Below are 24,141 nucleotides of genomic sequence, written 5' to 3'. Positions count from 1 at the left end.
CCTGAGTTGATGCTTGTCTATCATCTGTCTCGACTGTTATCCACCGGCTTGGGTAGTGGTGTCATGTCTGTTGCGTGCGAAGACTATGTCAAGTATGGTCGCATCAACAATTGTGGAGTCTGGTGATTTTTCTCTCTTTTTATCGCGCTGACTGAGAGGACACTTCGGGCTTTTCATAATGCATATTAACTCTCGTCTTCGGGCATAATTACAGCACTCGCATTGAGGGTGAATTAGGGGAAGTGGAGTTGTTGGGTGACTGGAATGAAATGTTAAAAGTAGCCGTGGGGTTGAGAAAAGTAGTAAATTGGCCCGATTTGGCATGTGAGCCAGATCCAAGTTATACAAATGCCATATGCATAGTACCTATCTCAACAACAAGACAGATCTCATGGCTAGAAAGAATACCTGTTACTGATCACTCCACGTTCGTTCCTTACGACGGCCTACGTTGAGGTGCCTGCTGATAAAATATAGTCTACTATACGGAGATCGCCCATACAAATGAATATATCATCTTTCATCATCTTCACACAACGCCACGCCGGGTATCTTTCTTCTATCAAACTTTTCCGTTTCTCTCTCTACTCGCGCAAAAACGTCTTATATATCGGACTGTCGGTGCACTCTCGGAAGGGATAACCTATGTCCTTGAGGAAATCCTCCAGCTGGTCCTTCTCCGACTCTGGACACTGAATGCCCGCTAGAATCTTGCCCACATCTCCACCATAGTTTCGATAATGGAACAAGGTAATACTCTGACCTGGACGAAGGGTCCGCAGGAATTTGAAAAGCGCACCCGGCCGCTCGGGGAACTCAAACATATACAGCCTTTCATCTGGGACGCCCGATCGTCCGCCGGCAAGGTGTCGAATGTGGGTTTTGGCGAGTTCATCGTCCGAGACATCTGTCGCCGTCATACCTTCGGCCGCTAAACGGGAAAAGAGCGATTCCAGTTCAGTAGCTCTTGCATTCGCAGAGAAAACAGAAATACCCATCAAGACATGTGCCTTTTCAGAGCTCGAGTACCTATATCCGAACTCGGTGACTGCTTGGGGCAGAACGGCTTCGATCAATTGTGCGAACGAGCCCGGCCGTTCCGGTATTTCCACGGTCAGAAGCGCTTCTTTCTGCTCGCCGAGCGAGGCCCGTTCGGCCACGAATCGTAATCGGTCGAAGTTCATGTTGGCGCCGCTGGCAACGGCGACTAGTTCTCGACTCGCGTCTTCCGAAGGGTTCTGGGCCACCCACTTCTTCAGCCCTGCCAGCGATAAAGCGCCGGCCGGTTCCAGAACGGACCGGGTGTCCTCGAAGACATCCTTAATAGCCGCACAGATCTCATCGGTGCTGACTTGGATGACCTCGTCCACGACCTCTTGACACAGTCGGAAGGTTTCCTCACCAACCGTCTTGACGGCCGCACCGTCGGCGAATAAACCCACTTCTCGCAGCAGCACCCTCTTTCCAGCCTTGAGCGACTGAACCAGGGCGTTGGCATCTGACGCTTCCACGCCAATGATCTTCACATGCGGCGCGATTCTTTTCACGTACACGCCGATGCCAGCAATCAAACCACCGCCGCCGACACAGCAGAATATAGCTTGGAGCTTCTGCAGAGAGGCCTGTCTCAAGAGTTCCATACCAATTGTCCCTTGTCCGGCAATGACATACGGGTCGTCGAACGGCGGAATGTTGGTCAAGCCGTACTGCTTCTCCAGCATATGACAGTGTTCCTTGGCCGAGTCGAAGTCCGCACCGTGCAAAACCACGCTTCCACCCATTCGGCTCACGTTCAAATGTTTGATGGCCGGCGTACCTTGCGGCATGACAATTGTGGCAGGGATTTTGAGGTGCCGTGCCGAATAGGCCACACCCTGGGCATGGTTGCCCGCAGAACAAGCTATCACTCCTTTCCATCTCGCTTCAGGTGGGAGGTGTGCCATCTTGTTGTATGCGCCGCGCAGTTTGAAAGAGAACACTGGTAGCAGATCCTCCCGCTTGAGCAGCACCTTGCACTCAAGACGGTTGGACAGGTTGACGGCGTGAGACAGCGGACTCTCGGAAACAACATCGTAGACACGGGATGTGAGGATGAGTCGGAGGTAATCTGGGTGGCCGTTAGGCAATAAAAAGTCTCGAGGGACATCGTAGGCGGGGATATCTGCTCGTTCAGAGGGGGGTGTAGGCATGGCGGTGTACTCGGTCAATGCCAGGCCAGATGGCTTGGGTGTGGACGGGGTGGTCGTCCCATTGACTTGGGGGTCGTCAAGATCCATGGTGGACCGTATATAGCAGTGAGAGATTTGTTTGACAGGAAAGACTGAAGGTCAATAACAATGAACGTAAACGTTCATGAGTCAATGGTAGATTGTTTTAAGATGATTGAGATACAAAAAATCTTGGGGTCCCAGCACCCCGTCAGATAATAGTCAAGCCTTGTGTGGAACCTGAAGTGAGCCCAGCATCAGTGGCACCATTGGTCGATGAAGCACTAGTACAAACATGGCATAGTTGTCACGTGACTCTATCGAGCTGACTCATCAGCTTCAACCACGTGCTCGGGCTTGTATCGGGGTTGCAGACCCCGACGTGGATCGTGATTGTCTTGCTTAAGCAGCGGATCTCCTTGTACGTGGCGGCGGTGATTTCTATTGCTCGCCTCTCAAGCAATCAGGTTGTCACAGGACAATACCAACTTTCCGAGGCCGGACGGGTAGACAAATCCGCGCAGGGCAGCCACGGACAGAGAGTTCAGAAACAAAACATATTTCTACGAGAGGCAAAAACGAATCCGGTCCGCACACGAGCAAGCGAGATACCCTATCCAACCACACCACCCACCGGGTTTCCCCTGTACACGACGTCACGATTTGCTGGGGAGAAAGTCACGGACATCTAAGATCCTTACCTATCTTCCTCCATCATATCAGCCTTGTCCTTCTTGCTCGAAAAGATAGCAGCAGGTCATTCATAGGAAGGCCGGTCGTCGAGTGCTCAAGACATTTACACCTCCATCTAAGTGCATCGACCACACACATCAATCATTAAAGAGCAAGAGAGCCCCAATCCGACCACCACAATGTCGAACTCCAACCCCTTCCCACCCAGCTCTTCATCCAACGAACCATCCCCCCTCTCCAGCAGCCCCGTCCCATCGAGTTTCGACACAGAACCCGAGTTCTTCGAAGAATCCCGCTCTCAAAAGCTATGGCGCAAGCTCCGACAAGAACCCTTGATCCCGCTCGGATGCGCCGCGACCTGCTACGCGCTCTACATGGCCAGCAAGTCGATGCGCGCGGGAGACCACCACCAGACGAACCGGATGTTCCGGGCCCGAATCTACGCACAGGGATTCACGCTGTTGGCCCTGGTGGCCGGCAGCATCTTCTACAAGGACGAGCGGATCAAGCGCAAGGCCTTCGAGGCCGCTCTGGAAGAGAAGAAGAATGCCGAGAAGCGCGATCGCTGGTTGAAGGAACTTGAGGCTCGTGACCGTGAGGATCAGGAATGGAGGGCAAAGATCCAAGCCTCTACAAAGCTCGGTGCTGATCATGCTAATCTGGAAGATACGGTGGATAAAGTCAAGGATACGGTGGATAAAGCGAAAAATGTTGACAGGGAGCTCTCACAGGTTGAGGCGGAGCAGTCTCCTCCGTCCACGAACAAGAATAAATCCAGCTGGCAGTTTTGGAACAAGAGTGTGAGGGAGGAAGTCAATGCTCAGGGTTGGGGTCCGGGGTCGTGGGCGAAGCGGACTGGTGATGCGTGGAGGAGGTTCTGAAGTGTGTAACTCTACTGAACCGTCCCCGAAGATGGTCGGATTGGCATCACTGCATGGGCTCCAAAGCATGAGCATGAACAAACGAATACCATCAGAAAAAAAAAGGGTTAAAACAGCGACGCAGAAATCAATGTTGACGTCGGGTTTCAGCATCACATTACGACAGTGTCTTATTGTCTCTTCTCTCGCGTCTCTAGTGACGCCTGTATACTTGTCGAAGGAAATGAGAAAAAAAGTCCTCACTCTGTGAAGTCTAACTGTCATGATTGGCTGGCTCAAATGTGTAACTCTCCCATCCCTTTCGTCCTTTTTCACGTCTTTGTATACATTGTTGCTTTAAGAACTCCAGACGATCCCCTTTATTCTTTCGACCCAACGACCACCATGGTGATTCGACTTGGCCACTTGGCTGTGTTTTGCCTCGTGGAAAACAGAATTCCCTATTTATTCCGCGTAATGTACCTGGGCACCACAAGTCGTTCGCTGCAGTGTGTTGCTGCTAGGCAGACTAGAGCCGCTTTCCCACCCTGGCACCCAAGCACAGGAACATGACCACGGAGTTCGTTGTCTCATCGTAGAAGTTGTGTCCGGGAAAGACGTCATAGCCTTCCGAGTGATCTCTCCTCTCTCAACTTCGTCATCTGACCTGTTCGCATATAAGTATGCTCAAACACCTTTGGAAGCATTGCAATACCGACGAAACCTCTGTGCCAGTGTGACCGGGCTGCAGGCTTCTCTGGGCTCCTGTCTGCATCTTTCCATAGGTATCAAATGCAGCGTGAAGGGATTTGCCCACAGTACTGAGTGAACACCCTGAGCACCGCGACAGGGGATAGGGAGGATCTCCACCTCTGCCATGGCTGTTGTCCTATTGTAAAACACACCTGCCTGCACCCAAGAGTACCATGGTCGTGGAGATATTGCCCGCTGCCACGCCCAGGTTGTCTGCATAAATTCAGCCATCCACAAACCATTCGGTGTTAGCAACTGGCGCAGACGACCATCATATCATTGTATGATCACTCGGTCAATCAGCCAGTTAGGACGAGTGAGTGAGAACAGAACTGAGCCGTCCGCATCAGCTGCTCCACTAGCTCAGACGACTCACGACGCCCAACTCGAAACCGGATTTCCCTCGACTCCGACCGAAGTGTGTTTATCGTCTCTCTCCTCTCGTCTGACGTCGTTCCGGCCCTCCTCAACTGAATCGGCCACAGCCACACCGTTCCTTCCATCCAGCAAGAAAAGACATCATTTTAACCAGCGACTCGGCTCGACTCGACTCGACTTGGAATTAATCATGTCTAGCGCCCATGTAGTATAGTATCGCATACCACAATGACCCCACAGTCCATCAGGCCCTGTCAGGTTGATCTAGGTCGGTTCGAGGAAGAACGGACACAGAATCCTCCTCCCTTTTTCACCCCCTAGCATTTGCCGCCAACTCGTCAATATACCTCTGCATCCCATCAAACTCCGCCTTCCCCGTACTTATCAAATACCGTATCTGCGACAGGTCCTCGACATGTTTGTTACGTTCGAACTCGCCGCGGGCGTAGGCGATGGTTTCGTCCCGCGTAGGGGAGGATTTGGGAATGCGGTATGCCGCGCGCAGGATGGAGCGCCAGAGAGAGAGGGCGCGTTGGCGTTGGATGAAGTGGTCGAGGGAGAGGGGAGGAGGAGGTCTTCGAGTTTGAGTGCGTGTTGCGGCCAGAAGGACAGTGGTGGATGGACGCATTGAGGAGGAACAGATAGATTCACGTTCGCGTGAAGTTGGATGCGACACGCCTGGCAAAACCTGAGGTCGACCAAGGTAGGTGAGTTTTTGAGGTCAATTGTTCCAGGTCTGTTTAAGCGCAGTACAACGATCCAGTTCCTGAGTGGCAATAGTTGTGTACATAGTACATGAAGATAAGTATCAGCTGTGTGAGGCTCTCATGTGCCTGCGGCGTGTTTGTCAAATCCGCCAATCACATCACTGCACGCATCAGTCTCCGGCTTCAACCAATGACATCATACTGCTGAACGTTTTCCCTCCCTATATTGGCTCAGCCTTGTCCAACAATACTAGTAGTGGCGCCGTGGTGGTGTCTCCTAGATACAGCAGAAACCAAAATGTACAGCACAAACACACCTTCTGCGGAGGCACCACACGAGTCGACCAGGTTTGAGTTGCTGCCCAGCTCCTGCTGATGAGAGATTTTCTAAATAGGCCGACAACTATCCTGCGTCTCATACGACTCGTCTCGATGAGCGTGGCTTTTCGATTGCTTTGGCTACACTTTAGATATTCAAGTTGCTACTCTTACAATCTCCTCATAGTCTGTTTCTCCTACACCGATTGCAGGCCTGAACGCGACATTGGCGACACTCAAAGATGTAACTGGGCAGGGTGTGGAAGCATTCTTCACAATTGTGTCGCCCAGGGATATACCTCCAGCTCGCGTGCGTGCAGTTGTGTCTGTCCCTCAGCATCTGGGTGGCATCTGCCACTCTGGCAATCCGCCCTGGATGGTTTGGCGCCATATGCGGGACGTCACGATCGACGAGGTGATTGGCTCGTGTCAAGAGTCGGTCTTCTTGCCATTGATCACATCCACATTCTTTCCAGGGAATGCCACAAATGTAGCAAAATTGGGCACCGCATCGACACCTGTCTTGAGTCAGCCGTGATACTGCAAACACTCAATAAGCGGCGAGAAGTAGGTCTTTTTCTTCCCCAATCGACAACGACACGGGATGGTGGAAGATGGAAACCAGTAAAACTCACGTCATATGATTGCATCCCACATCAAGCTCGATCAACCGGCCACAAGAGTAGCAGCGCTGCCATCCGCTCGCTGTTGCTAGGGCAAGGGTCTCGCGAAGGGCCGAATCGTTGGGGCAATCGCCGGTATGTGCGCCAGCTTTGCAAGTGATGCAGGTTCGTGTGCCACAATCGATACACGTAGCAACATCTCCTTGATACGCTGCAGCCGGTATGAATGCAGAGCAGCTCGGGTCCGAGCAGTAGGTTCGGTCAGCGGTACTGAACTCGACTTTTGCCCGCTCGAACCTGTCCTTGATTTCTTTGGTGAGGAAGATGTGGACGTCCTGTAGCTCGAGTGGCTGCCGGCAACAGCGCGGTGGAAACAGTGACTCGTCCTTCGTGGAAAGATCAAACAGCTCTTGCAAGCAGGGCTTGCAATACCCATGTCCACAAGATGCTTCGATCACGTCAAAGTACTTTTTGTTCTCGTGGCAAGCAACGCAGCGAAGTTCAAAATTGTCTCCTTTTCCTTTCTCTCTGGTTCCTAGCCTAGAACTCCCTGCTTCTGTGGTGCTGGATTCGGACTCACTGCGGTACGCTTCGTGAAAACCATCAAATAGTTCTCGTCCGACAGCTTCAGATACATAGAGCCCGGCAAGCTTTGAAAGTAGCTTCGTGTCGATGTTCGAGTGCAGGTTGACTTCCGACGTGACGTCGGTCCCATTCAAGCGGTGTGCCAGAGTATGGTCTTCACAAGCCGTCTCCTCTTCTCGTATGACCTGTGTAATCACCCCACCATCTTTCTGTACGGCATCGGCGATGCTCCGGGTCATGAGCATATCGGAGATGACAAAGCGTGTGCTCTCCAGGTTCTGCTCCAAGAGGGATAGCGCCAATTGGGTGTCATTAAGCTCATCGCCACTGTTCTTATCTTTTGAACGATCTCGCAGGTCTTGCACATCCTCAAGTTGCAATCGGAGAATGAGGTCGGCGGTCTCCAGGTCGCAGCTGTCAAACGGAGCCTGGACTTCAGCCATTTCGACCGTGGAATGGTACAACAAAAACTTCTTGCAAGTAGAACTTTGATTGTTGAGGTTTGCAATCTCACATCATGTTCCTGATTGATTTAAGAGAGCTCCATGTCGCGGGACCTGTGGTTGGCGTGAGGTGCTGCAAGTGTCGATGACGGTGGGTCGGTGCTGGAATGCTGTAATCCGATTTCTTTGTGCCCAAATACCCCTGCAGCAACATCAGTCCAAACAGATTCTGAGTTTCAAGAATTTTTCCACCGCAAGCTAGAACCTGCAGGTAGATATCTGTCTTGTCAACGGGCCGGTGATTTCGGCCGGAGCAGCGAGGTGTTAGGGCAACCGCATCATGGACACCCGTCCTAAAGGGATGTGTTTTAGAACCAGAATCCCTACTGGCCTCAAAACACTCCCTCCTGTATCGAGCGGCACGACACCAACATTCCACACAAGCTGGAGATGCATCGCTTCGGTCACTGACCCTTGAGTTGTGATTGATAACATAGAAAGAGCACATAATGTTCAACGTCGTCGGACGGGAAAGTAAGCGTAGCTGGGAGGCAGTTGCGGAGAGGACCGGACCCTGTAGATCCGGCACCTTGCCATTGATTGTTGGGGTATAGACCAGTAATTGCTGCAGCTTGCCTCAAGGTTCGGATGTGGGCTGCCCTTGCCAGGACATGTGATCTGATCTGCCAGTGGTGTCCAGTGGTGATATGTTTCGTCTGAGCCAAATGAAGTTCAAGAGAATCCCTGGCACAAATCATCAGTATTATCGACCAACCTACAGAACAAGGGCAAGGAATACGCCGTCATGCCAGCAGCCAACTTACGTCTAAAGTCATCCGAGTACTCCAGCGCCACACTGAGCCCGAACCTGACCAGTTCCGCCATGAAGTACTGCCTTTCAGGTCGGAACTGCGCTGCCGCTGCACCCGTAAGCAAACTGTCACAACTTCAGTCAGTGGCTTTGATTCGTAGAGCTTTGGGAACGTGCACATACACCCAAAGGTAGACATAGGGTATCCCACACCAAGCAGACATGGTTTTGCCACTCAGAACTCCCTTTAAGTGCGCTATGTCTTCTCGGTTTCTGGGGTCCTCGAACGGGATTCCCTGCCTCGTAGCACGGAAGTGCATGGTTGCTGCCAGATCTGCAGCTTGTTGCACCACGTGTGGGAGCAGCGGCCCTTGCCTTGCAGCAGATGGATGGTCCAACACAGCCGAGACTGAAGTGTTGGTAGAGGCGACCGTCAGGAACGCAGCGTGACGACGGTCAATTGCTGGATAATCTGCTTCCAATGCTGACAGGTGGCGTCGGGTCGCTTCAAACGTCTCCTCGAGAAGGTCAATAAATCTGGCTGGGACTTCCAGATACAGACCTCTCAAGGCTGAAAAGTCTTCATCTAGCAACAATAGAGAGCTCCGGTAGAATTGTACTCGAGGGCCCTGTCGGGGGAAGACAAGAGTAGGAGCCTCCATCTTCACAAGCGCAGGCGTGTGCCCGGAGGAAGTGGCGGCGAGAATGAGATCACATCTAAGTTAGGTTCAAAATTGGAGCGTGTCTGAAGCAGTCGAGAATCCACTTACGCTTTTATCGACGGAGTTAGAGCATCTGCGTGTCCATGCAATGCCGTGGTGCTGGGTTGCAAGGCTAGAAGTCTGGTAAGGCCCTCGTAGTGGATGGGTACTGCCATGCCCCCGTGAACCATCTGACGAGAACAAAAGTCAGCCAGCGAACCGAGCAGTAACATTGCTATGAAAACCTGATCATTCAGCTTGAAGCACAACGGACTCACTTCGTACGACAGAACCAACATGACACATCCAATCAACTCAGCAGGCGGCCTCTGCAATGTCGAACTGACTGAACGCTGCAAATGTTCGAGTGTTTTGGCTTTGGCGCGGATGAAGTCAGGAGAATCCGCATGTATCGGCCTCATCGCCGTTGTGTGACCAAGGTGGACAAAGTTCGTAGTGAAGAGGACGAGCTCACTTGATGTATTGGCTTGGAAGCAATACCTCAGCCTAGATTTGCGTATCGTGGAGTTATGGGGGAGGAGATGTGTCAGTTCCAATGGCTGAGACAGGAAGCTGACATCTGCAAAAGCTCAGTCGAAGGCCCTACTCAATGTCAAGGACTGACTCACAGGATTCCGTGATATATAGCATTTCATGTAGTTCCTTCGGGCTCAGGGTTTCGGTATTCGTACCTCCCACGTGCCAGCCGCGCAACGGGGTCGTGGAAGGGGACAATGTCGTCCTCCAACAGCTGAGGCGATTGTGTCTGAACTGATTGGACCTGGACTCATTCGGCATTGGCGTCGAAGCAGAAGTTGTATTTGAGCGACGGGAAACGGCTCCAAAGGGTGTATAGACCTCTGCATGGTGGCCATGTTCAACGTACTCGGGAAGATCGGTCCTCTGCGCCTGCGGCTTGTCCCTTGGAAAGTTCGATCCAAGCACTGAACTTTGGGACTCAGTCTCGGATGGCCGCTCAGCTTCTGCGTATTCTGCTTGGTATCAGAAGAGGGCACATAAAGACTTGGTACGAGTTTCACACTGACTTTTTACACCCTCAAGTCTTTGTTTCCTCCGCATATTCTTCATTACCTGCGACCTCACCTGTGATTTCGTAACTGCATCCTTACCTATGCTGTGCCCTTCCGAGCCGGACACATTTATGAATGCGAGTTGGATCGACATAGAGGAACTGAAGCCGGCGAAGATCTCGTTAGGCGTTAATTTCGGGTCGCTTTGCAGAAGAGGAGCATTGTGGCAGCGGCTTCCTGGCCTTCATATAGTGGCGATATCTGGCCTACCTTAGTTGTTGTCCGGATTACTTGAGCTGAACGTTGGCACGGCATCTGTGGTCTCTGATACGTCCGTTTATATCGGACCCCAAGGGGTGAGATGCATCGGGTTGCCCGAGGCGCCTGACCAAGCTGGACCGCCGGTACCGGGAAGAAGTGAGTCGAACTCCAACGTTTTCAGCATGAACATGAATCGAGTCGCAATCAAGTACGAATAATAGATCAAAACAGAGGAAAGTGAGGATTATCGACAGAGAGGCATGCCCAGGCTAGGAAGGGGCACGGAGGTGAGAATCCCAACCTCAGCCAGATGGAAGATTGAAAAAGGAGTTCGTCGGGATTTGACCAGCATCGAAGCATGTGGTGATGACCTATATCAGTGGGCATCTCTTTCGCACAACGAGAGAAATCAGAATCAAAACTATCCCGGACATCGTCTTCTCCATATGTGGAAGTTCCACAGAGCTTCAGCCACATACTCCAGCAGTTGCGCACAGGCCTCCAGCGGGAGAGCCGTCGCGCCCGAAATCTGGGGCCGACTTCAAGACGGAAGCCATCTCAAATGGGAATTGGCAACATCACAGACAGGGACGTAGTCGAACTGGATAGACGTCGGCGATCTGCACGCAGAGATGGGCTGGTGGTACTCCATGCCCAAAATTTGGACTCTTCGGGCGAGCCATGGCCCAAGTGATGAGGGGCGTGACTGCGCCGCCGCGGTCAAGTCCACGCAGGTATTTGGCAGAGTGTTGCACCACCCAGCATCCGAAACACCAGGCGATCCAGTTGACAAGTGCGACAGTCACAAGGATCGATGCCTGACCTTGACTTTGTAGGCATTAGCCACGCACCGGCAATTGACGATCATCCTGTGGCAGCACCGGGACTGGCATTCGGTCCGTGGCCCGCTGCACAAGACCCCTTCACACAGCGCCGTCATTCCCCGGGCCTTGCTCTGGAATCATCACTGGCACTGTCTGCTGATGGATATTGCAGTGGTGCGACAAGGGCACGTTGATTGATCGATCGATTGACTTCTATAACCCCCCGCTCCGACTTGTCTCTGTTGATCTCATTCCTCTCTGATTGCGCACACAGGATCATTTACTGCTCCCTTCATGATCCTACATCACTATCTACCGATATCAACAGACAATGCCTTCCAGCGACGATTATCCCCCGCGGTCCCGGCGTGATCGTCCCCGCTACGAGGACGACGACGGTCTAAAATACCCAGGTCAACCCTACGCAGCGGACTCTCGAAGATCGGCTCCTCCTGTCTCCCGCCACCATGCTCGCTACGACGATTCCCCTGTACGAGGGGCATATGGTTCGGACGAACCCCGCCGGTTCAAGAAAGATAGAGGAGACATCGACCCACGAGACGTTGAACCCAAGACAAAGACAGCAGCCTATAGGAAAGAGAAAGACAGCGATTCTCCTCGCCGCAGAGAGTATCCAACGACAGAAAGGAAATCAAACACTGGAATCCCAAGAAGAAGGAGAAGCTTTGAAGATGACGACGATGAAGACGTCGACCCTGCGCCTCGTCATCGCCGAGATGGCGGTGTGGCTGCTTATGGCCGCTCCAAGGGATACCGCGAGCCTTTGCCCGAACCTGAGGCGATCATGAGCGACCGCGATCGAGACGCAAGGGGCGGTGGCGGTGGTAGGCACAGATCCAAAGCTGCCGCTGACTATGACGACGATGACTTCGAGCCACAGCCACCACGACGGGCCAAAACATACCGCGACCCTGATTATCGCAGTCGGCGGCGGGGAGAGGATGATGATGATTATGACGACTATCCAAAGCCCCATCGGCGGTACCGCAGCCCAGAAGATAGAGACAGACATTACTCGGACCGCGACCGGGACCGAGGATACCGATCCGACGGGCGTGATGCCAGACATAGTCGGCGAAGGGACGACGACCGTTATTACGATGACCGCAAACACCGTGGAGGCGGGGACGGCTATGCCTCAGACAGAGGATACAGGCGGTCTGATCGCGATCGAGACCGTGACCGAGATCGAGATCGAGACTATCGCGACCGCGACCGCGACCGTCGGTACTACGATTCGAGAGACAGAGACCGACACCGCGATCGAAGTCACGAGCGCAAAAAGAAGAAAGGCTTCTCCATTGACGACCTTGGGAAGGTCTACGAGCAGGGCCAGAAGCATTACAAGACTGTGGCTCCGCTTGTTAGCAGCCTGGCAAAGATGTACCTGGACAACAAGAAGTAAATCCATCCGAGCGGGTCTCAGCTATTTCTCTCCTCTCGGTGTTGAGGGCGTGATTGGATATGATGGACATTGGCTTGAAAGGCCTGAAGTCGCCAAAGAAGGACGGGGTTGGAAACTCATTTTCCACCACTCAACCAGACTCTCAATACTCAATCAACCTTTGGAATAATAAACGCGAATCATAATCCGCCACTACTAATTCTGTTTTTGATCTTTTCTTGTGTTCAGGATCCCCAATGATCCCTTCCATGTCATCTCCTCTCCTTTCCGTACAATGTCACGTCACAGTCATTGTCAATCATGCGGCCACGGTCTCAAAGCCAGTAAAGTGAGGCAAAACGGCACGAATCTCCTTGACATATTCGGGAATCCCGCCAGCGTAGTTGACCTGCTCAAAGGCCTTTCCGGGGACACTGCCGCCCATATAAGTGGAGCGGGTAGTAGGCAACAAAGTAGCATCACTAAGCTCATTGATATGCTGTTTCCACTTCTCACTGGCCTCCTTGGTAGGGTTAATATAGCGCAGACCCTTACGGTCAACGAGCTTAATGGCGTCGCGGATCCAGCGGGCCTGGACCTCGACGCTAGAGGGACCATTGGATAACAAGGTAGGTCCATGGGGACCATAGAGATGGAACATATTGGGATATCCGGAGATAGTGGTGCCGAGATAAGTGTAGGCAGCGGACTTCCATTCGTCGTGCAAGGTAGTGCCATGGATGGACGTCAAACCCATTTGTGTCATGCCGCCGGTGGTGATGTCGAAGCCTGTAGCGAGGGCGACGATGTCGAGCTCGTAATGTTTGCCATCGGTGGTCTTGATGCCTGTTTCGGTAAACTCGGCGATCTCGTTGCCAGACTTCTTGCTGATGTCGACGATGGTCACATTGTCGCTGTCCAAAACTTCATAGTAGTTCTGCTCCAGACAGGGCCGTTTGACGCCGAACGGGTGCGGTGGTTCCGCGGGAGTCAAGACCTTTTGTTTTTCTGGGTTCTTGATCCTGGCCATCTGCTTCTTGCGCCAGAAGTCGTATACGCATCGGTTCGCTGCCAAGTCGAATAGGTAGTCCTTGTGGGAGCCGAGCCATAGTCCGAACCCGGCTTGCTTCCAAAGTCGCTCGTACACGGCTTCGCGCTCCTCTGGCGAATCCTCGAATGTCGTCCGTTCCTCAAACTCGTATGTGAATCCGGCGTAGTTCTTCTCGCGCAGTTTTAGCAGGCCCTCGTATGCTGGGTACAATGCCTGCTGTTCCTCTTTGGTTAAGTCGCGCTTCCCCATCGGTAAGGCCAGGTTGGGCGTCCGTTGGAATACAGTCAGGTGTTCGACTTGGGGGCCCCATTCCTGTATGATTTGCACGCCTGATGCCCCCGTGCCAATCACCGCGACCTTCTTGCCGCGTGCGTCTACTCCTTCGCTCGGCCAGAACGATGAGTGGTGCATGATCCCTTTGAATTTGTCGAGCCCTGGAATGTCAGGTATGTACCTTTTGGCGGCGAATCCGGCCGCCACGATGAGGAATCGACACTTGGCTGCTCGGCCATCTGCGGTCTTCAAGTTCCATTTGCCTGTGTCTGTGTCGAACTTGGCGCCCGTGACCACGGTACCAAATGCACAGTCCTTGCTCAGGTCGCACACCTTGTCCAAGTGGTCAAAATAGGCCTGAAGCTCATGGTAGTCCGGGTAGTTGGTCGTCCATGTCCATGTCTTGTAGACCTCGGGGATCGAAAGCTGGTAAATCGGCACTTCGGAATCCACCCTGGCCCCTGCGATCCACTGTATCAGCTGCAGGTCCCATTTCTTAATTTGGTGACTGGCAATTCTGCCTACCTGGATATACATTCCAGCGCCATGTCCCGCCAAAGCTGTTGCCGGCTTCATAAAGGACGGTTTTGAAGCCAGCCTTGCGCATTTCGTAGAGCAGGTATGAGCCACCAAACCCGGCTCCCACGATGATCACATCGACGTCAAGATTGTCCGCATACGGACCATCTGTCCTTGGTCGTTGAGCATATTCCCACAGCTCTCGGTGCAGGATACGCTCCGGTCTCTCCTGGCTTTCGGACGGGTCTCCCATAGTGGCGAGCTGGACTTTAGTATCTCAGTTATAATGGGGAATCTTGCTGGTAACCCCAGGGATTGAGTATAGCCAGCGTCCATGGTTCATGGCTGAGGCCGTATTTATATCCAGTACTCCTCCTCCCCTCTCTTACCGGGCCATTTAGCAGCCGCCGGTGCAATGGATGTAATGGCGACTCCTCGCTTCGCTTGTCGCACCTACCGTTCCGTGAAGGACCCGAAGCTCACGAAATCTCTACTCCTCAATCAATTCGAGCGGAACCGAGCATACGATCCGATGTGATTCGACGTTGGTGCAATCAAGCCGTCGCCCCGCCTCACCCCCTCAGATTGCCAACGCCAAAATCTGGGGTATACAAGTCGGGGGTTCCTCAATAGGCAGGGATCGTTCGCCTGAATGATTGGATCGAACTCATCAGAAGGGGTGTCGTTGTGCAAGATGAATGCAAGCCGTCGGCTCTGGCCTCGGTTATCTCTTCAACCCGACCGGCAGAGCTCTCTCCTCTTCAGCCGCTTTGGCCTTCGCCTGCGATACAATGCACAAGGGTGTTGCCACTGCAGTGTCGGGCGTATTGGAGTTGTACTCAGGTATGAGCATCTCCAGCCAAGAGCATGGGCCTTAGTGTTCGTGTGAGGAACTGTGATCTTGAAATTAGATGCGAAGCACGCAGTGGGATTCAGCACCTTAGGTCGTCCGGACTGTGGGCATGTCCATCAGTCTGGCGACAGGCCGGCAGCAGGACACCAGCTGCCGTTAACCCATCTGTGTCATTGTAGAGGAAGCTCGAGTATCAGTGTCTTGCCGTTCCATGCTTTAATAGGGACGCGTACCTAGACCCATCTTGAAAAAGGTTTCGCTGTATCCAGTGCCTGATCTTGTGCATCACTCATGGCGTCGGCAGAAGCTGCGACGCTGAGGTATCGCCGCGCAATGGATTGAAACGGCTATTTAATAGAAGCGAAAAGTCGATGGCGACCACTTTCGATGCGAAATATTCGACAAAAAAGGAGTCAACGATTGCTTTCTTTTGTCGGGCTGCATGAAGATTCGGGCTCCACATTCTGATACACAATCGGCCTTCTCGCTCGACCCTCCTCATCACTACCACCATCAACTGCCAACTCCCGAACAAGGCTACAATCCAAATCGAGAGCGGAACGAGAGGCTGCCCATCGCTTGTGGCTTTGTGGTCTGTTAAGCGGGCTTCAGCCCCGGGCGACCATGCCTTGACAACACCATCACCGTCACCGCTACTACTCCTCAGTTATCGTCGTCTTCTTTGCCATCATCATCTCAATCTCTCAAGACATCTACAAAAGCCACTTCCACGTCACCAAAAATGGCCGTTCCAGAGTCAGACCCAGGAACAATCCCCTTTCCTCCGTCCTCCATCATCCACTCTCCTCCTGTCCCCATCTCCCCCTCAACATCTACCAGCAGCACAGCCTTGCACGCAAACCTTGCGTCCAAAACGATCCTCATCACCGGCGGTGCATCAGGCTTCGGTGCAACTTGTTTCCGCTCCTGGGCATCTCGCGGCGCCAACGTGATCATCGGAGACATCAACTCGACTCTGGGCACCGAACTCGTCACAACCGTCCGCAAGGAGACAGGGAACCCAAATCTGCATTTCGTTCCACTCGACGTCACCAGCTGGCCCAGTCAGGTTCAGTTCTTCCGCAAGGCTGCCCAGTTGAGTCCGCACGGGGGCATCGACTGTGTTGTAGCGAACGCGGGCGTGGCGGATGCTAATGAAAACAGAGAGTTTGAGGCACCCAGCAGAGATTATGGTAACGTCGACGACAGTATAGAAGGTGACGGCGACGCGGCCGTACCAGCACCACCCGGCCTCAGGACCCTCGACGTCAATCTGTACGGCGTCACTTACACAACCCATCTGGCCATGTGGTATCTCCCTCGCAACCCAGGAAGTGCACCCTGCGATCCGAAGGCCAGCTCAGGTTCTCGTGATCGCCATCTCTTACTGGTCTCGTCGATCGCCGGCTTGTCCGGTCTGCCTGGTCAACCTCTCTACGCGGCGGCGAAACATGGTGTTGTCGGACTATTTCGCACGTTGAGGCTTACGACCCCCATCAAGCATGGGGTTAGGGTCAACATGATTAATCCTTGTAAGTTTTGTTCCTGCGTTCTTTGGCCCACGGTCGCAGCTCCCTTCCTCGTCCGGCGGTCCTGTCCTTCTTTCCAGATCGGATTTCACGCAAATCACAAGCACATAAGGCCCATTGCAGCTGGCAGCCAGGGGTGAGTAGCCGATGCCAATACTTATTGCATTTAAGCACCGGTTCTGTTCATGTCGGGGATTTGCCCTCTGTTCCAAGTTGAGCGACAGAAAGCTATGAGCCTGGTGGCACCAGAAGTGTCAAACAGTCCAGAACACAAACTCTCATGGCCATAAACCGGGCCAACAGACCTCAAAACGAGAGACTCGAATCACCAGTAAGCCTGGATTGATAATGACAAATTAGCACTACTGGTCAGACCGAGGACTGACTGTCTTTTGCTATTTTATATTATCTACGTTTACTGATGTTGACGCTGGATCTTTGTTCCTTTTCCAGATTTCGTAGACACCCCCATCCTTGGTCCTTTGGGAGCGCTCGTCCTGGCGGGCGGCGGTATGGCCACGATCGAATCGGTCCTCGAGGCCGCGACGCGCCTGGTTGCCGACCAGAGCATCATCGGGCGTGCATTGGCTATCGGGCCCAAAGCCTCGATTGAACAGGCTCGTGCTGCGGGACTTGTGTCAGACACAGCCGAGATGGATAGGGATGGTCAGGCCATCTGGGATGTTTATGCCCATGACTTCGAGCAGTCGGATCTATTTACCAGGCGAATCATCGCTGTGACGAACCTGATCACCCGGGCTCGAGGCTGGACTGGGGTTGTGGGTGATGTTGCGGGCAAAGCCTCGTATAGGTTTTGGAAGGTTCTGGGCTATTGAAATTGGCCTTGGACAGTCACAGGAGCAGGCTGTGGCTGATAACGGAGACATGGGAAGTATCCGTTCTCTGAAAGACGGGAGCCAACCGACAATGAAAGGGGAACAAGGCTGTACATTCCGGAGAATGGAAAAGAGACCCCAAGCAAATGCTGACGATTCTAACGGCCATGACATTGGACACTTTCAGGCATCAAAACTTCATCCTCACACTGCGGGACACCATGATTTGATGTGGCTTCAACACCGGTTGGTGATTGTCGTTCGTGATCTCACCAGACAATGGGTCTGGACATGCCTGATATTGCTCTTCCTGACACATGCCCTTCATTGTTCATTGATACTTCGGCCGGGTATCAGAGGGGTGGCAGCATGACCATTTTTCAACAATGTAGACTCTGCTTTAGACGAACAAGAGTTCGTGTTAAACAGCCAGGCTTAGAATGTGCCCGGAATTTGCCAGTCCTGTACATAGTGCTGTGAAGCTTCAACTTACGTACCTCAATCCCATCATACTGGCCTTCCTTAAGACATATTCATGCCATCTTTGGACGCCCCCGCCCCCGTGAGGTTGCTCGCCGACTTTATGTCTCCATTGCCGTCGTCGTCAGCAACTCCACTGGCCCAATTGTACGGCAAATTAGTATTGCACATCCGTGTTCATAGATCCACCGTATTCACCTCGGCAAACATTCCCCGTCGGAAAAGTGCACCAAATAGTTTGTACATAGTACAAGTCTGGAATGGACGTCGTCGAAGTTGCAACTGATCGATCTCGTCGTTCATAGTCGAGCTGGACGAGCCTCAAACCTGTGACTCTCGGCTAGCTCCTCTAATACCTAAGGGAACACGACCCGTCGCCGTTGAGAGTCCCATCACCAACCCCCATCACCACAAGTGTCGGCCCCTTTTGCGCCCGCTCTCGCCAGCAGCCTCCCCTAACAGCATGTGTCGACTGCTGCGGACACGCACACGATTCCATGCATGAATCGATCAATCCATAACAAGAGCCATGTCCACGGCATGATAAGGTCGCGAAAGTTTCTGGTCCTCATCTTTCTGGTCTCGGCCATTGCCTTCACGACATTACTTCTGCGACGATCCCCGAGGCTAGAGGAGTCGGCCGCCTCGCTTTTTCATGGACACCATGCGCACGAGGAGAACCAGCCACTCCTACCGGCGAGTTCTCTGTTACATCCGATCCACCAGCTAGTCAGTGAGGCCGAGAGCGAGTTCCAAACCGTACGGGCTCGACAGTCGCGGTCCCTTCGCGATGCGGTAGCCGAGTATCGTAGGCGGTATAAGATGCCGCCACCGCCACACTTTGACAAATGGTTCGCGTTTGCGCAGAAGCGAGGAGTCGAGCTCATCGACGAATACGACACCATATACCATCAACTGCAGCCATTTTGGGCGCTGGAGCCGGCGGTGATTCGGGAGCGAACAAGAGAAGCGATAGGGTACGACAATGCGTTGATCGCCGTAACGATTCGGGATGGCAAGGTTGTGACGATGGATGGCGGTGGTGACAGGTATCAGTGGCATAGGGAGGCGACGCCCGTCATGTTGGAGAATTTCATCAAATATCTTCCGGACATGGACCTGGCGTTCAACATCCACGACGAACCGAGAGTGGTGCTTCAGAACGACGATCTCCAACATCATGTTCAGGTTGCGACAGACGAGAATATCCCCCGAGCCTACGGCAATCAAAAACTGAAGAATCAGTGGTCTCCAAGGCCGGAGGATTTGGGCGAGGGCATCCGCATCAAAGAGTACAAGACGACCCGGTTCAATCGGTACGCGCACCAAGCTACATGGAGTGATTCGCGAATGTCATGTCCTCTCGAGAGTGCTGCGCGCTATTGCCTCAACGACTCCTGTCCCGACAACACTGCGGCATACTCGGGGCTTCCATTAGGTTTCGTCCGCAACACGACCGCCTTCTCCGACATCTGTAACTCGCCGAGCATGGAAAAGTCGTTTGGCTTTTTCGACCGACCTAACGCCTTTGATGTGACGCACGACCTGTTTCCTATTTTCTCGCAGTCTAAAATCTCCAGCTTCCAGGACATTCTGTATCCTTCCCCCTGGTACTACATGGGCCGAGTGAAATACGAACCGGAAAGAGACATGCCGTGGGACGAGAAAGCTCCCACCATGTACTGGCGCGGAAGCACGACGGGCGGGTTCTCCCGCGACGGCGGTTGGAGACGTCAACATCGACAACGGTTTCTGATGAAGATCCAGCCGACAAACACTGTCAAAATTCTAGAGCTCGACAACTCTTCCAGCACCGAGACCATGTGGCGTGAGAAGGAAATCTCCGCCGCCGAACTGTCTCATTACTTCGACGTCAAGTTCACCTATATCGGCCAATGTGACCCGGGTGACTGTGACGCGCAGCGCGAGTACTTCGGCACCGTGGAGCCGGTCAACATGTTCGACGCGTTCGGGTCCAAACATTTGTTAGATATTGACGGCAATGCCTTTTCCGGTCGATACTATGCTTGGCTTCTGAGTAATAGTCTGGTGTACAAGCTGGCCGTGTTCCGTGAGTGGCATGACGAGTGGTTGAAGCCCTGGGTGCATTATGTTCCGGTCGGCTTGATTGGCGACGAGTACGCTGAGACCATGCGATACTTTGACCAGGAGGAGAGCGGCAAGGTCGAGGCTAAACGTCTTGCTTCTCAGGGTCGCGCTTGGGCCCAGAAAGTGCTGAGGAACGAGGATTTGGAGGTCTGGTATTTCAGGTTGTTGCTTGAGTAAGTTTGTCGTGACCCCTTCTTTTCGCCCATGGTCTATATCAAAAAAGAGTACTGACTGATGTGCTTTTCCTCTGCAGATACGGCCGCTTGATCGATGATAACAGGTACAATATTGGCTTCAGCCTGTGAAATGCAGCTTTTCGATCCCACTTCCAGTTTATGGGCCAGGCGATGAGGCTGGCGACCAGTGGACGAAAGGCATTACTTCGTTTGCTTCACATTGTACAGTACAGAACAGAACAGAACAGAACAGATCTTGCCTGGAATGAAAAAAAGAGAGAGACAGCAGTCCTGCCCGGTGTTGCAAGGGTTGGAATCAAATGAGACAGATAAGTGATGTACAGGTCTCATGTTCATTTCAGAAGTCATGGCCAGAGTCAGTCGGACGAAGATCAAGATCAGCTTCCCCTGCCTCCTGTTCCTTTTCCACTTGCACAGCGGTACCGTCAAGTTGAAGAGCCAGTAGTAAGATTAATGACCCTGCCTGGACTCGATTAGACTGGGCCTGACTTTGTCCTGAAACCTCCTTTGTACATACCGTATTCTTTTCCTTTCTTGTAGACTCAGTTTCTACATGTATGATACGATTGCGCAAAGTTGGGCTGGTTCTGGTGCTGGTTCAAGTCTGTACATAATAAATGCAGGGTTGTACACATATCTTATATATACCAGTATTTCTACCTGTTGGTCTGCCTGCCTACCTTATGTATAAAGGTATGTTTATGTTTCCGTTTCCACGTTTTAGCAATAAGAATATACTAATAGCCCCGTACAGACTGATTATACCTATCTGACCGTCCCATGCCGTACGTACGTGGGTGTTAGGCTGCCTTACATACAACACTGTTTAGAAATGTACAGTACTACCCCATTCGAATCCTCCACCAGGGAAACTCAAAGACTTGAACCGGCAGAGTTAAACATGGAAATCTCTGTTTCTTTCTTGGTTTGTTTGTTTGTTTGGTGTCTGGTCTATCTAAGCTCTCAAGAAGTGCAATCCGCAACCATGACTGCGACTTGCAATCGTCAATCGCAGGCCCAGACCCCGTTACACCTCCAAGACTCGTACAAAATCTCCCTAGGTTCAACGAGTTGAAGTTGAACTCACCTCCATTCGTTCCTTGTTGGGCACCCTTTTGAACACGCAGCTGTACGGTTGACCTGCCGGTGACACCCTGGTTGGCTCCCTAGGGTATCTCTGCATGACACCAACTCCTTCCCAAAAACCAGCCTCCAACTTCCACACGTCACAATTGAACGATCAGCCTCGATAGCTTTTCGGTTAGACCCCCTTTGCTGGGCACTCGCACGCGGAAGCACTACTGTCCCGTGTCCATTCTCTCGCCCATGGCAGCGGCGGCATTACCTCCGGCCGCAACTGTTGCAAAGTATCGGACGTCGACATCTTCGTCTTGCTGTAGTTTCTCTAGGTTGGGCATGATCTGTTCGTTGATGAGCTCCTGCCCCCGTGGGCTGGGTTCGACGTCGGTTTTGCCGGATTCTTCGAGTTGCTGTAGTGTGCCTTCTTCGGGAAGACGACGAAGAGTGTCAATCAGGACAGCATATGATTTGGCCACGTTGAACCGGATGTTGGGGATGGGGTCGGATACGAGTCGGTTCATCATAGGAAGAATGCTTTGACTAATGATGTCGAGGGTAAGGACGGGGGCGAGGATCTATACACCAACGTTAGTTATGACCCTTCAAAAATGCGCACCATTGCGTGTAGACGTACCGAGACGGCAAAGCATGTCGTCATTCTGTAAAGGTAATTCTCTTGCTGGCTCATAGCAGTGACCTTTGGAATGATAGCTCGGTTCGCCCACTCGACGCCAAACACCTCGGTGAGTTTCTTCAAATTTTGAGTGGCTGCCTCTCTGATAGAAAAGACAGTATCACCCAACCAACCCATGCAAAGGGAGCTGAGTTGTTCATCGAAGAATTTCATACCCAGCTGTTTAGCCAACAAGGGGATGTACTCGATGATAGCGAGACGCACACGCCACTGCTTGTCCTCTGCGAGCTGAACAATGGCAGGGAGGAGGGACTGCGAGAGCAGATCAATGCCAATAACATTGTTGACAAGTTCGAGTTTGGAAATGATGTGTAGTCGGACGTCGGGGAACTCGTCTTTCAGCATCTGCAGGAACATGGGGAGGAGGTGAGAGATTGTCTCTTCTTTGCCGAGGATGGGGGCCAAGCCGCTGAGTTGAGTCCCAAGAGCTGCTCGGACATGTTGAGATGGATCCGACACGAGGTCTTCGATGCTGGTCATGAGTTCGTTGAGCAATGTTTCGCGATCAAGCAGACTGCAGAACCCTGGGATCTGGCTAGCGATAGCCGTCCTGACTTCTGCCTCGCTATCTTTGAGGAGTTTGACAAAGGCCGGCACCAAGTCTCTTGTCACAACCTCGTCATTGACCGCTCTGGCGATCTTCTCAAACTTCTCCGCTACCATGTATCTCACCCTCCAGCTCTTGTCCTCGAACAAATTTCGTAACGCTGTGAGGAGAACACCATGACTTGGTTGTTGTTCTTTCGGAATGACCTCGGCAATCGAAATGAGAACCTCTACAGTGAGCAGTCGAACACTGTCTTGATCATCGCTGGCCAGATGTTGAAATAGAGGGATCATCTCATCAATCACGACATTCACTGGCACCACCTTGATGAACTTCGCCAGGTTGTTGGCGGCTTGACGTCGAACCATGGGTGTTTCATCGTGAACCAGGTGTCCGAATTGAGTTCGAAGAGTTTGTTGTGCTGCAGGCGACGCCTTCTTGTAAGGGGTCACGTACAGTCCCGTGGCGGAGATTTTCGACGTGAACCAGTCGGCTTTGGAGAGGCGAATGGTGAGAGGAATAAAATATTCTTCGACTTGTCGTTCGGACAACTGCTCACAGATCTTGTTGAGTGATTCGACAGCCTGTCCTGAATTAGATTTGTACAGCCTTGTATCCATTGCTCCTTCATACCTTGTCCCGCACGAGTGGTTCTTCGATGGCCGCCAAATTCTCCAAAGGTGCAAGGAGCACATGGGCGTACTCTGGGCCACCGACATATTCCACAAAGTTTCCAAGCTCTTCCGCCAGTGCGGTCAGTACTTCGTCCTCATCCTCAACGGAATCTAGATCACGGGGTCAGTGCTGATTGTGGGAGGTATGCCACCGGGCATTGCGCACCGTCCAAGAAAGGTATCAGTTCGTCTCTGGTTCTTTCGGGGCCCAAGGCAAGGGCAATTGTAGAGAGTCTATGGATGGCGTTGAGTCGGAGAAGCACATCGTCATGCTGTTCACAATATCAGTATGGGAGAAGGATTCCGCCTGTCTGCGGGGCAGGGCGTAACCTAAGTTCGTCTATCAACACGGCGATGGGATAGAGCTCATCGCCATTGTCTTGACCTTCCATCTTCAATACTTGTAAAGGCAGCGGTATAAGTCTGGTTCGTAGGAATGTCCCCGATAATGGGGTTGTTGTCAGTTGGTGGCAGTGGTCGAAAGTGTCTTGAGGGCGGGAACAATGGGGCCGAAAAGTTGTGGTCTGTAGCAAAGGTAGCCTAGTTCAGGTTCCAGTGCATATCTGGCTGCAGTGGAAGAATAGTCAGTATCGTGTAGGTGGTCGAGTGTTAATAGCCCAAGACTGGAGTTTGCGTGGTCGCATGCGGCGCGGTTCAAATTGGCTGTTGAAAGTGGATGGTGGAAGGGCAGACACAACA

At 52.5% G+C, this 24,141-nt stretch overlaps 10 protein-coding genes across 10 annotated transcripts; 4 read left to right on the top strand and 6 right to left on the bottom strand.

Moving 5' to 3' along the window:
• Positions 1-584: 584 nt before the first annotated feature.
• HMPREF1120_00663 (threonine ammonia-lyase, biosynthetic) lies at positions 585-2,276 on the bottom strand (the record flags this gene model as incomplete). The annotated part of the gene is made up of 1 exon (XM_009154664.1): positions 585-2,276. One exon carries the CDS (start codon positions 2,274-2,276, stop codon positions 585-587), a length of 1,692 nt encoding a protein of 563 aa, XP_009152912.1.
• A 331-nt stretch (positions 2,277-2,607) lies between these two features.
• Positions 2,608-4,032, top strand: HMPREF1120_00662 (uncharacterized protein). The gene has a single exon (XM_009154663.1). It carries the CDS (start codon positions 3,080-3,082, stop codon positions 3,779-3,781), a length of 702 nt encoding a protein of 233 aa, XP_009152911.1. The 5' UTR covers positions 2,608-3,079; the 3' UTR covers positions 3,782-4,032.
• A 1,169-nt stretch (positions 4,033-5,201) lies between these two features.
• HMPREF1120_00661 (uncharacterized protein) lies at positions 5,202-5,519 on the bottom strand (the record flags this gene model as incomplete). The annotated part of the gene is made up of 1 exon (XM_009154662.1): positions 5,202-5,519. One exon carries the CDS (start codon positions 5,517-5,519, stop codon positions 5,202-5,204), a length of 318 nt encoding a protein of 105 aa, XP_009152910.1.
• Positions 5,520-6,547: 1,028 nt separating this feature from the next.
• On the bottom strand, positions 6,548-7,567 carry HMPREF1120_00660 (uncharacterized protein; the record flags this gene model as incomplete). The annotated part of the gene is made up of 1 exon (XM_009154661.1): positions 6,548-7,567. The coding sequence occupies one exon, from the start codon at positions 7,565-7,567 to the stop codon at positions 6,548-6,550; it is 1,020 nt and encodes a 339-aa protein (XP_009152909.1).
• Positions 7,568-8,299: 732 nt separating this feature from the next.
• HMPREF1120_00659 (uncharacterized protein) lies at positions 8,300-9,501 on the bottom strand (the record flags this gene model as incomplete). The annotated part of the gene is made up of 4 exons (XM_009154660.1): positions 8,300-8,504; positions 8,562-9,095; positions 9,149-9,270; positions 9,358-9,501. The coding sequence occupies 4 exons, from the start codon at positions 9,499-9,501 to the stop codon at positions 8,300-8,302; spliced, it is 1,005 nt and encodes a 334-aa protein (XP_009152908.1).
• A 972-nt stretch (positions 9,502-10,473) lies between these two features.
• On the top strand, positions 10,474-13,074 carry HMPREF1120_00658 (uncharacterized protein). Its single transcript, XM_009154659.1, has one exon. The coding sequence runs from the start codon at positions 11,527-11,529 to the stop codon at positions 12,619-12,621; it is 1,095 nt and encodes a 364-aa protein (XP_009152907.1). The 5' UTR covers positions 10,474-11,526; the 3' UTR covers positions 12,622-13,074.
• Positions 12,920-14,696, bottom strand: HMPREF1120_00657 (cyclohexanone monooxygenase; the record flags this gene model as incomplete). Its single annotated transcript, XM_009154658.1, has 2 exons — positions 12,920-14,385; positions 14,450-14,696. 2 exons carry the CDS (start codon positions 14,694-14,696, stop codon positions 12,920-12,922), a joined length of 1,713 nt encoding a protein of 570 aa, XP_009152906.1.
• A 409-nt stretch (positions 14,697-15,105) lies between these two features.
• Positions 15,106-18,187, top strand: HMPREF1120_00656 (15-hydroxyprostaglandin dehydrogenase (NAD)). The gene is made up of 2 exons (XM_009154657.1): positions 15,106-16,828; positions 17,279-18,187. The coding sequence occupies exons 1-2, from the start codon at positions 16,039-16,041 to the stop codon at positions 17,659-17,661; spliced, it is 1,173 nt and encodes a 390-aa protein (XP_009152905.1). The 5' UTR covers positions 15,106-16,038; the 3' UTR covers positions 17,662-18,187.
• A 212-nt stretch (positions 18,188-18,399) lies between these two features.
• HMPREF1120_00655 (uncharacterized protein) lies at positions 18,400-21,122 on the top strand. Its single transcript, XM_009154656.1, has 2 exons — positions 18,400-20,423; positions 20,504-21,122. The coding sequence occupies exons 1-2, from the start codon at positions 18,643-18,645 to the stop codon at positions 20,553-20,555; spliced, it is 1,833 nt and encodes a 610-aa protein (XP_009152904.1). The 5' UTR covers positions 18,400-18,642; the 3' UTR covers positions 20,556-21,122.
• Positions 21,123-21,745: 623 nt separating this feature from the next.
• On the bottom strand, positions 21,746-23,834 carry HMPREF1120_00654 (protein phosphatase 2 (formerly 2A), regulatory subunit A; the record flags this gene model as incomplete). Its single annotated transcript, XM_009154655.1, has 5 exons — positions 21,746-22,102; positions 22,162-23,352; positions 23,402-23,553; positions 23,609-23,714; positions 23,793-23,834. 5 exons carry the CDS (start codon positions 23,832-23,834, stop codon positions 21,746-21,748), a joined length of 1,848 nt encoding a protein of 615 aa, XP_009152903.1.
• Positions 23,835-24,141: the final 307 nt, after the last annotated feature.

The sequence above is a fragment of the Exophiala dermatitidis genome, assembly GCF_000230625.1.
Source record: "Exophiala dermatitidis NIH/UT8656 unplaced genomic scaffold supercont1.1, whole genome shotgun sequence".
NCBI classification, from domain to species: domain Eukaryota; kingdom Fungi; phylum Ascomycota; class Eurotiomycetes; order Chaetothyriales; family Herpotrichiellaceae; genus Exophiala; species Exophiala dermatitidis.
The sequence above is the reverse complement of the archived record's forward strand: the minus strand, read 5'-3'. Positions and strand labels throughout refer to the sequence as shown.